Source organism: Mesocricetus auratus, unplaced genomic scaffold, assembly GCF_017639785.1.
Source record: "Mesocricetus auratus isolate SY011 unplaced genomic scaffold, BCM_Maur_2.0 Super-Scaffold_100007, whole genome shotgun sequence".
NCBI lineage: Eukaryota > Metazoa > Chordata > Mammalia > Rodentia > Cricetidae > Mesocricetus > Mesocricetus auratus.
Window position 1 is genome coordinate 69,689,455 of NW_024429191.1, and position 12,149 is coordinate 69,701,603.

The 12,149-nt window shown below is 40.8% G+C and overlaps 1 protein-coding gene across 1 annotated transcript; it reads right to left on the minus strand.

Annotated features, from left to right (window-relative positions):
* Positions 1 to 1,950: 1,950 nt before the first annotated feature.
* On the minus strand, positions 1,951 to 4,186 carry Kif2b (kinesin family member 2B). Its single transcript, XM_005075823.3, has one exon. It carries the CDS (start codon positions 4,081 to 4,083, stop codon positions 2,077 to 2,079), a length of 2,007 nt encoding a protein of 668 aa, XP_005075880.2. The 5' UTR covers positions 4,084 to 4,186; the 3' UTR covers positions 1,951 to 2,076.
* Between the last annotated feature and the right edge of the window lie 7,963 nt (positions 4,187 to 12,149).

Sequence of the window (12,149 nt, forward strand, 5' to 3'; positions counted from 1 at the left end):
ACAGCCAAACCTCTTACCCACTGAACCACCCTCCTCTGCCCCTCAGGCCAGATTTTTATATTCATATACATATATTTATAAATTTGACAATTTCCTTCTCTCATGTTTCAACCCTATCACATTTTCCCTCTCTCCTCCACCTCCCCTCTCCCTCAGATCCATCTCCCTATGTCTTCTCTCAGAAAAGAGCAAGCCTCCCAGGTGACACCCAAGAACTGATGGAAGCAGATACAGAATCCCACAGCCAAATATTAGGCAGAGCTCAGGGAGTCCTGCAGAGGAGGGAGAGGAAGGGTCAGAGGAACTGGGGAGGACAGGAACACCACAAAACAAGGCCCACAGAATCAGTTAACAGTGGCTAGCCTGTAGAGGTCTAATCTAGGTTCCCAGCATATACATTATGACTGAGTAGCTTGATGTTCTTGTGGGATTCTTAGGAGTGGGAGCAAGGGCTGTCTTCACTGACTCTTTTGCCTACTTCAGTGACCCTTGTCGTACTGGGTTGCTTCGTTTAGCCTTGATGGGATACTACGTGCCTGGTCTTATGGTAGCTTGTTATTCCATGTTTTGTGAATGTCCCATTCTTTTTGTTGAAGGAGGTTTTTATTTAATAACATTTATCTTATACTAAAGGTCGATTTGGAAAATTTCCAGTTGTTTTTAATAATGTACAATTACATCTGAAGAACTAAATCAACATAGTGAAAAGTATTTAAAGGCAAGTATATGAGCTACTGAAGACTGAAGGTCCATGCTAGTTTCACACTCAATGCTCTTCATAGGATGTTGCTATTCAGTTACTAGTATGGTCGGTCACTTTATGTATAATTGTCATCACTTCCTCTCAGGCCTTCATATTATTAGAGTTTGCTCAATGTGGCTCCAGAATTTGGAGGCTACACTTTTGTGTCCCCAATTTCCCAAATTTATCTTGTGCTCTCTGTGTAAATCACTTGAGTCCTTTAAAAATGAGTTTAGAATTGACAAATTTAGATCCGCAGATTCTTGTTGATACTGGGGCACTAATTTTTATGTGCGTAAATTACTATAGTCCCATTCCCTATTAGATTAACATTCTTCATTTTAAATGATAAGACTTCTTGATTCTCAAATCTAGAATGGTTCTCCATATTTAATTTATCTAAGGCATTAAATTTTCTCATAACCTTTTCATGTGCTTTGGACAGCCATGGGCTACATTGCCCTTTATATGGGAACTTTCCTGTTTGCTGACTCTTGCCCCAATTTGAAACCAAAATTCTCTTCTATAAAGTGTATCAATAAAAAATATAGCAATATGAGAAAATTAAAGACATCAATATTCCCCCCACACACAGACACACACACACACACACACACACACACACACAGACTCAGGAATAATTACATGTATAACTGAAATGTTTAGATATAAACCAACAAAACCCTGTAAATTCTAGGCTCTTCAGCACAGTCTCAAACAGCTGACTTCTCTTTCTCCTCCCAGAATCACTCACTCAGAAACCAATTGAATCAACACGACAGTGTGAGCCAGAAAGATTTATAAGTGGGTATCTGATTGACTCTTGTTGGTGTTTCATGCTCATCCCTTTAATGCCCGGTATTTTGATTTGCCAGCTACAAATTTAGGGAATATAATTTCATTGCAGCTGGTTTCTTCTACAGTGGGGCTTCTCAACCTCGGGAGGATTTTAATTTAAAAAGAAATGGGTAATTATTTGTGTGAGAGACAGTTCCTCATTTTATGAAATATTTACCAAACTCTCTTGTGATCCATATTATACTAGCAAACCCCTACCCCAGTTTTAACAATAAAAAGGTTTCTTAACACTGCCAGTTGTCAATACTGAAAAGGATATGGCAAAATCTTTACAGTGACACACAGAAGGAAACAAACTACACTATGGCAATATAGAGGAAGAAGAAAAGACCACATTTTGACCAGGATAATTTAAGATGTAAGCTCTCCAGGGGACCTTTATGCTTAGATAAATTGGACAGATTTTTTTCTGTAATAAGAGGTAGAAACTTCAGAACTGTATCTAAGATTTCATTTCTGATCTCTGGCCTTAGATATCACTCGGCTTGGTTTTTCTTTTGGAGGTCAGCTCGTAGTAACTGGAGCTTCTTTTGGATCTCAGTCAACACACTGATTTTTTGCTCCAAAATGGACAGTGACTGGGCAATGCAAAAATCCACATCATAGTTTACTCTGTCAGCAGTCTCCTGGATGGTCTCCCACCACGGGCTAGATCTCCTCCATGAAGCTGCTGGATCCTTTGTTAATGTGATTTCATCATTTTCTTTTTCTTCCACATTCTGTACAGTAGGTATTTTAATAAATTCCTGTCCCTTAAGGGACTTTTCTGAATTCATATTGTCCTTTTCTAACACTAGTGGTATTTCATGGTCAGTTGGAGAGAGGCAGTGATGGTAGGGCCTTGCCTCTAAAGCTAATTCCTTGACTCTGTTTGCATATCTTAAAGTATTGAGGGTATTTTCACACGAGGTCATTCCAGGCGAGATAGTAGCAATCATGCAGGTAGAGGAATTCTGGCCTATGAAGGAGTCCCGGAGCACCTGCGTCAGCTTGCTGGCCCTGAATGGGGTGTGAGACTTGTTCTTCCCCAAAGCCCTGATACATTCCTTCAGAGCTAGGAGACTCTTGTTTATCTCCGCCCCTTCCAGCTGCCTCTTTCGAGTGGCCTTGGCAGTGTCTGCCCCCCTTTCATTCCCAGCTAAGTCAACCAGGGAAAACTTGCCATGCAGTTTCCCTCCAGACTTGAGGATGAGTTGGAACACCGCATGACTCCTGGATGAGTGGGCATTGACAGAGGTCTGTCCGGAAGTCCGACAGCTGTTTCCGACCTCCACCAGATTCAGGACATCCTCCACACAAGACACTTCAAGTTCCTGCAGCCCCACAACTTGCACTTGTTGATTTCCATCTTCGAGGACTTGCAGCTTCCTCTTCCAGTTTAACAGATCATACACTTTGCCGCCATAAATCTCAAAAAAAGTCCCATAGACTTTGAGTTCCAATTTCTCGTAGGCGGCGTTTCTCAGTAGGAGAAAGACATCCTGAGCCACTAGGGCATACATTCCTTTAGAACAATCTTGGGCCTTTCCGGAAAAGGCTCCACCCATGGTGTGGGTTTTTCCACTGCCAGTCTGCCCGTAGGCAAAGCAAGTGGCCATGCCCTTTCGGAAGATGGACTCCACCAGAGGCCGGGCAGTGAACTGGTAAACTAACTCGTTAGATGCTGTGTCATCAAAAGCATGGTCAAAACAGAAGGTCTGGTTTTCCAAGTAGCGGGTCAGGTCGACCTTTTGTTTAGATTCATGCACCATGACTACATTGTGCGAGGGGATAGTGATGATATCTAGGTCCTTCATGATGGTTTCTCTCTCATTAAGAGGGCGTTTCCTTACGCACACACAAATTCGGTGGTCTTCTGGGGGCTCCAGGCTGAACATCTTGCTGCTGTCTAGATTCCTACGGTACTCCTCAATCATACGCATGGTCTCATAGTTTGGGTTTCCAGTGTTGATGTCCAGCGCTCGTCTAGCTCGGATCTCTAGCTGCAGTCGCCTGCGCTTCTCTCGCTGCTTCTGCAGTTTTTCAATTTCCCGGAGGCAGGGGGATTTCTTCCGCTTCATCAGACAAGGGTTGCTGGGGACCACCAGGGCTTGGCTGTCCCCTGAGGGTGATTCATTTCTGTGCGGGATCATGGCAATCCACTTGGTAGCTGAACGCTGGTCCCCTATGACAGCAGGGGGTGCTACAGACACTGTGCGCAGCGATCTGTATGACCGTTGGTGTTCAGCAGAGGCCAGGGCTGGATTCAACAGAAATACAGTCTCTAGTTCGATCTTCTTTCCTTTTTTGACTCCTTTCTCAACCCACTCTACTGTCACCCAAGAGTTTTCTCTGTTGATCTCTGTGACCACAGCCAGGTGGATTCGTTTGTCGCTGCGCTGGATCGCCACACAGATACCCACCTGGAAATCTGTGAAGTGGGATTTCAAAGGTTTAAGGGGTGAGAGGCGTGGGGCTAGAGGAACGCAGAATTGGCTGGCCATGATGAGTGGTGGAGTTACCTGGGCTCGCTTTCTGAGCCTTTTGGCGTTGGCGCAGCAGGACCGGAGTCCAAGCCAGCCTGAATGCCTGGAGCACGAGCGCAGGTGTGCGTTGCTCCTGCCTTTGTGAGGCAAGTGCCAGGGCATTGGCTGGGGGCCCTCACGTCACAAAGGGACCAAGAGAAGATGCTGAAGAGATGGAGACCCGTAGGTTAAAAAAAAAATCAGTTCCACCATCTGTGTTGTTTGACGAATATAGAGACAGCTGAACTAGTTTGTGTCCTGCCAGTGAGCATGGATAGATCTAAGGACTGTATGTGTTTGGGAGGGCAGGGAGGGGTGACGTATGAATCTGGGGGATGAGGAAAATAGGATACAAAGAAGTTGTAGAAGTTATAGGAATTGTGGTTTTGGTTCGTGTAAGCACCACAAATGTTCAGACTTAAGCTTTGGACATATCCATTCTCCCCTGAGGTCTTAACCTGTCTAATGTAGTTCAGTTTAAGGACAGCTATGAAATACCCTTGAACTCTCCGGGTATCAGTGGGAACATATGAAGGTAGGGATTTTTACAATTCTGGGACTTCAGAAAAAAATGCAACATGCTACAGAAGAATCCGCTAATTGCCCTCATGGTCTTCCACACTTGTTGGATACTCACAGAACAAGGTTACTCAAGCTTAATGGACTTTCTCATTATAAAATCAGAATGAGTTGAACGTAACAGGTCATTGTAATTTGCTAAAGCAGAACTTCTTTGGTACAGCATTTGAGCTTCACAAACACAAGATGCTCATCACATCCCAAGTGGTTCTGACCGCTACAAAGTTAGTGTTGTTGTTTTGTTGTCACCACTGCACTTGAGAGCAATTCAGTAATTACAACCCCAAATCCCTTCAGTAATTACACTTCTGACCACATTACCTTAGAGAGTCATTCACAGTGGAAAGAAATAATACATCCCACCCAAAAAATCTCTCTCTCTCTCTCTCTCTCTCTCTCTCTCTCTCTCTCTCTCTCTCTCTCTCTCTCTCTCTCGTGTGTGTGTGTGTGTGTGTGTGTGTGTGTGGTGTACTTTACATGTTGCTAAGGAAGGAGTAGGATCAGAGTTAGTAGTAAAACAGCTGAGATAGTCTGAGTGGAAAGCATATTTAGTCAAGAGTATACATATTTTCTATAGGGTGACACTTTCAAATAAAAATCATTAATGTTCAGATAATTAAAGATGAGGATGAAGAGGACAAGTATGCCCAACCCCATTACCCCAGTACACATTGTTCACTGGGTCTTCTGGGTGGGGAGTTTGGTTATGTTTGTTGCCATGGCACTGACAAAACATGTTGCTACAAAGCTTCCTTACAACTTTCCCTAGGAATAAGGTTCACTACAGAAATAAATTCTGTTGTATCATTACTTGCTTGTAGTCCTTTTAGAGTAATTTGGTAAATTTTAGGTTGCTTGATAAGGGAGAAGATAAGGTATTGAATACCACTGAAGAAAGTTAGAGAAAGAATTGAACATCATTTTATAAATTTTGAAATTTGTAATTGTCCATATTAGCAATAATTAAACTTGTGCATTAAGTAAATTATTTTATTGAATTGTTATTTCAAAGACATTCTGTAAATATTCTCATTCCCTCTAAAGCTTGCATTTTACTTTTACTTGTCTTTTGTTTTGTTTTGTTTTGAGATAGGGTCTTAGGATCTCATGTAGCAAAAGTAGCCATCAAACATGTATATTTGGATGAGAATGACCTTGAAATTTTCCTCCTCCTGCCTCCATCCTCCAGTGCTGAGATTACAGGTATGAACTGCCACCTTATGTTTGATATTGTTCTAAGTATAAAATCTAGGGCCTCATGGGTGTTAGTCAAGCCCTCTACAAATTCAACCTTATTCCCAGTACTTATAACCTGTTTATAAGATTTATCTTTTAAAACTTGATCTTCAGCCTTGTCAACAACCAGTCAAAGAAGGGGGATGACCTCACAGGACCCTACAATTTACCTCTGAAGTAATAATGACTATTGACTGGCTCAGAGAAAAGAGAAATCCTTGTTTCAGCTGTGCTTCTAATGAGCTCACCAGGTTCCAAGAGGAGACCCGCAAAACCATGGTCACATGGATAGCCCAGGCTTCTCTCAGTGGGTCTCACACTAAATGAACAAACATGAGTGTGAGATATTTCTGGTGAGAGGGAGGGTAGATGGGGGTAGCAGGAAGGTAGGAGATATGAGTTGTTAGTGTACAAAATGTATATATATTATCCTAGTTTGCTGTGATGAAAACCATGACCAAAAATAAGGCGGCGAAGCAAGGGTTTATTTGCTTTAAACTTCTACATCATAGAAAGAAGTCAAGATAGGAGCTAAAGAAAGTCTGGAACCTGGAGGCTTCTGTGGAAGGGTACTGCTTCCTGGCTTGCTCATCATGGCTTGCTCAGCCTGCTTTATTATAAAACCCAGTAACACCAATCCAGGGATGTCACTACTCATAATGTCTTGGCCCTCCTCTATCAATCAACAATTAAGAAAATATCCTATTGCTGAATCTTTTGAAAGCATTTTCTTAATTGATGTTCCTTCCTTTTAGATGATTTTAGCTTGTTTCAAGTTGACATACAATTAGCCAGCACATATATAATATTGTAAAATTAAATTTAATTAATACATAGGTCATGGTAAAAAATGCAAACCATGCTCTCCCGTGCTTACTGTATTTTGTCTCTTAGGGTAGTAATTCTTATAGCTATGCACGCCATAGAGGGCCTTGATTGTTATGTCAGACATCAGAGACTAAGATTTTCTTTGTGTGTTTTGATTCCTTTTTCTCTCTAACCTACCAACAGTGATTTCCCTGTCCCAATTTGTGGGTCTTTTCCTCAGTTCTAGTCTTATGTGATCTTCCTACATGATATCTCATTGGTTTCCTCAGATTAACTTCAAGTATAGCCAGTTATCAAATTAATTGATAAAGAAATGACTCAAGTCCTGCATCTGTAGATACCTACAGGAATTTCAAAATCAAAACTCCATGGAAAGTTAATTTTCTTTCTGAAATGGTATATCTTGGGATGTGTGTGTGTGTGTGTGTGTGTGTGTGTGTGTGTGTGTGTGTTGGGAATCTCTCTTCCCCTTGCTTTTGAATCAAGGTTTTTCATTGAACAAGGACCTTGTTGCTTCAGCTAGACTGGCTGGTTATCCTACTTTCACTGTCCCCCAGTGTGGTGTTTAAACATACTGTCATACCCTGCTTCTGTGTGGTTTCTGAGGATCCAACTAGAGATCCTATGCTTGGATAGCAAGTCTTCTATCCACACAGTGCTAGCTCCTATGTGAATATTAATGGCATTTTCTTGCTTTTAAAATGTATTCCTTTTCTAAACTCTACTGCATACCTTCATCTCCTCCCTTAACCCCACTATAATTTAGAGTTATACTGTCCTTTGCTGGTGAATAGAAATCTTTTGAACTTGGGACAGTAATTGGAATCTCAATAATTGTGACCTGGTTTACCCTAGCAGCCCCATCCAGTCAGGGACTTGTGTTGGCTTCAACGGACGCTGTAACGATACGCGATACACAATTACTGAAAGTAACGCTAAGTATTTTATGTAGAAAATTACTCACAAGTTACCAAACCCAGAGAAGCCCAGCAGATCTCAGCTAGCGACTGGACCGGAAGCTGAACTCCAGGAAAAGAGAGCGAGACTTCCTGTGCGCTGTCTTTTATGCCTTCCCCCGTAACGCCCCTAGCCATGCCCAAAAGTGGGCCTGGCTAGTGACGTAGTTCCACCTACGTATGTATACGTCTTTACGTCCAGCCGTATACGTCTTTAGTCCTGCCTAAAGTGGGTGTGGTTAGCGGTGTGGTAAACCGCCCTTTTATTACCTCATCTGTATGCGCCTCTAGTAAGTCACATGTTTAATGGCGGCATAGACTTAGTAAGTCACATGTTTAATGGCGGCATCAGACTTCCTCCTACAATTCCCCTTTTAGTCTAAAAAAGGACAACTAACTTGTGTCCATGAACAAAATGTATCAAACATCTATTCTATCTAAACCTAAACTTATCTTAAAGAAACACCCAAATATGAACACCTCCTTCCAATCCCAACTCTAAAATAATTGAAAACTAACACTAACAGGTGTAATCTTATAATATCAATAGTAGGGAGAGGGGGCGTGGAATTCTCAAAACTACTTCCTGCTGAGATGGGACGATGATAATCTCATGGGGACCTGTGAAAAGAAAATGTTAGTATAACAAAATCTCAGTAGATCAGACAGTCTCAGTATGGCAGGAGATGCTTGATTGAAGTTCCTGACTAGGGTTCTAGTGTTGATTGAAGCTCTTATCTTGAAGCTCTGGTCAGATTGTAGAAGATGTGCTGTTTCAGTTTCTTGGTCCGGAGATGTGTAGAGTGATGTAGTTTCAAGCCAGTTTCAGGATAGTGCTTGTCAGGTGGAGTCAATGATGTGGGGCAGTTCAGATGCCTCCAGTCGAATCAGGTGAAGTCAAGGAAGTGGATCCTCATTCTCTTTTGGAAGCAGTTGAAGATTGCTGTCAGGAAATCCCTTGTTCTCTGGAAAACTCAAACATTACTGTTAACAAAGAAATATTTTAACTTTCATATGTAAGCATACAGAAGAGGTGACAATAGGGAAGATGGAAAACCTGGAGGAAATTAGACTGTTCAGAAAAAGAAATCCACAGATAACAGTCCCTCATTTTATTTCTTCTGTCTTATATCAATGGCTCTTTGATATAATACAGAAATTCTGAATTGTATTTAAATAACATGCTTGGGTTTAGAGTAGGAGAGCCAATCCAACTCCAAAGCCAGCTTCAGTTAAATGAATGGGAATTGAGGTATGTGAAGAAATAAAGATAAAAGGATACTATGAAAAAGCAATATAGAGAGATTTAGACTTTGATACCACACAGTGTGTGTTTGATGGTCCTCAGGGTAGCTATTCATTCTTCTACAGGAATCCATATGTCCAGTATTCTTTGCTGAGTTTACCTGTGAATACAAAAAACAAAACACTTCTCTTTCCTTTTAGGAGGTCCCTTTACCCATGGTGGACTATGAATTTGTAGATGGGCTGTTATCTTCCTCCTCCTGAGATGTTTTCTGTTCTGATCGAATTTTAATTAATTTTGATGGAACCCAAATCTTTTCTTCTCCTGTGGAAACAAAAGCATAACCCCTTCCCCAACGTAACACATATCCTGGTTTCCAGACTGAGGTCATAACATCCTTAAAATACACCGGTTGGTTCAGTTCAGAAGTCTTCTCTGTAGTCCAGTGTCTTTCTGCTGCAGTTTGTCCTTTTTCATCAGCATTAAGAAAATTCAACGTTAGTAAAGCATTGTGTAACCTGTGTCTAGGTGTCTTTGTTTTCCCTGGCTGTTTATGAAGCATCTCTTTTAAGGTTCGGTTAGACCTTTCAATTATTGCTTGTCCTGTGGGATTGTAAGGTATACCAGTTACATGTTTTATATTATAATATTTGAAGAATTGTTCCAATTTACTGGAGACATATGCTGGACCATTGTCAGTTTTTATTGTTTTAGGTATACCCATAACAGCCATCACCTCTAAGAGGTGTGTAATAACAGAATCAGCTTTTTCAGAGCTGAGGGCAGTAGCCCATTGGAAGCCTGAGAATGTGTCTATAGTATGGTGTACATATTTCAAACTGCCAAATTCTGGGAAGTGAAATACATCCATTTGCAAAAGTTCATTTCTGTGAACACCTTTAGGATTACAACCTGCTGGTAATGGAGTTTGATTGTACAATGAGCAACTGGGACAAGTTCTTACTATTTCTTTGGCTTGTTGCCAGGTGATAGAAAAATCCTTCTTTAAACCTTTGCTGTTAACATGGTGTTTCTTATGAAATTCTGAAGCTTCCAACACATTACCTACTAATAAACGATCAATTTCATCATTGCCTTGTGCCAGAGGACCTGGCAGACCTGTATGGGATCTGATGTGTGTTATATATATAGGATGAGTCCTGTTTCTGATGATTTCCTGCAATTGTAAAAACAATGAGGTTAATTCTGTATTATCAGGAACAAATTCTGCAGTCTCAATGTGCAGGACAACTCTTTCTGCATACTGAGAATCCGTGACTATATTGAGAGGCTCTGTAAAGTCTTTAAGTACCATGAGAATGGCATATAACTCTGCCTTTTGTACGGAGTTGTAAGGGCTTTGAACTACTTTACTTATATTTCCTGATTTATACCCTGCTTTACCTGATTTGTTTGCATCCGTGTAGAAGGTAAGAACTCCAGAAATAGGTGTTTGCCTCACGATACGTGGAAGAATCCAAATTGTTTTCTTTATGAATTTGATTCTCTCTGTTTTGGGATAGTTATTACTAATACTTACCAAAAAGTCACTGCAAGCTATTTGCCAATACTCATTATCCTTCCATAAGGAGGAAATTTCCTCATTCGTTAAAGGTACAATAATTTCAGCTGGGTCTTTCCCAGTCAGTTGACGAAGCCTTAATTTACCTTTTAATATCAAATCTGAGACCTTTTCTATATAGGTTTTCAATTTTTTATTCTGTTTATGTGGCAGAAATACGCATTCTAGAATGATGTCGTCCCTCTGCATTAATATTCCTGAGGGGTATTCTCTAGATGGTAAAATAACCAGAATACAGTCCAGATTTGGATCCACACGGTCCACATGTGCTTCTAATATTCTCTTTTCTACCCATTCTAATTCTTTTTCAGCCTCAGCTGATAGTACTCGTGGGCTGTTTAGGTCTTTATCTCCTTTTAAAGCCATTTTCAGGTGTTTTAAATCATGCCCTTCTACAAAAATAATCGTCTGTAATTGAGAGATTTCTCCTAATAGTTTTTGAAGATCATTAAGAGTCCGGTAACGATCTCTTCTGATCTGTACTTTCTGTGGTCTAATTTTCTGAGCATCTATTTTATAACCTAAATAGTTAATAGAATCTCCTCTTTGTATTTTTTCTGGGGCAATTTGTAATCCCCAGCGAGGCAAAATTTCCTTTACTGCCTCAAACATCTTTTCCAAAGTATCCTTATTTGAATCAGACAATAATATGTCATCCATATAATGATATATTAACGAATGTGGAAATTTTTTACGAATTATTTCTAGAGGTTTATTCACAAAATATTGACACAAAGTTGGACTGTTTAACATACCTTGAGGTAGTACCTTCCACTGGAATCTCTGTACCGGACGGGAATTATTATAGGTAGGTACTGTGAAGGCAAACTTTTCTCTGTCGTTTTCTTGTAACGGTATGGTGAAGAAACAATCTTTTAAGTCTATAACTATAATTGGCCAATCCTTAGGAATTAGAGAAGGTAACGGCATCCCAGGTTGTAGAGACCCCATAGGCTGAATTACCTTGTTGATGGCTCTAAGATCAGTAACCATTCTCCACTTACCAGACTTCTTCTTGACAACAAAAACAGGTGAATTCCATGCACTAGTTGATTCCTCAATATGTCCAGCATCTAGCTGTTCCTGAACTAACTTCTCCAAAGCCTCTAACTTCTCAGATGTCATAGGCCATTGACCCACCCAGACGGGTTCATCTGTCAGCCATTTTAATGGTAGAGCTTTTGGTTGCTCTGTAGGTTTGGCACTAGCATCTTGCTTCTGCACAGCCTGTACATTTGGCATCTGTTTTCTGTACTGTCTTACTATATTCTTACTACCACTAAGAGCTTGTCTATAATTCCTAGCTGATACAGGAGGAATTTTAATCTGCGTATTCCATTGCTGGAGTAGATCACAACCCCAGAGGTTTATAGCAATATCTGCAACATATGGCTTTAACCTTCCTCTCTGTCCTTCTGGCCCAATAAAGTCAATCCATCTAACGCTCTGTTTAACTTCAGATAGGGTTCCAATCCCTAAGAATTGAACATTAACCTCTTTTAAAGCCCAGTTTTGTGGCCAGGACTGCTGATTAAGGATAGTGACGTCACTTCCGGTGTCCAGTAATCTGTAAATCACCCTATTATTTACCTTAACCGGAAGTTTGGGTCTATGATAT

Coding starts and splice junctions, on each gene's coding strand:
- Kif2b (XM_005075823.3), bottom strand. CDS start 4,083: ATGGCCAGCCAATTCTGCGTTCCTCTAGCCCCACGCCTCTCACCCCTT.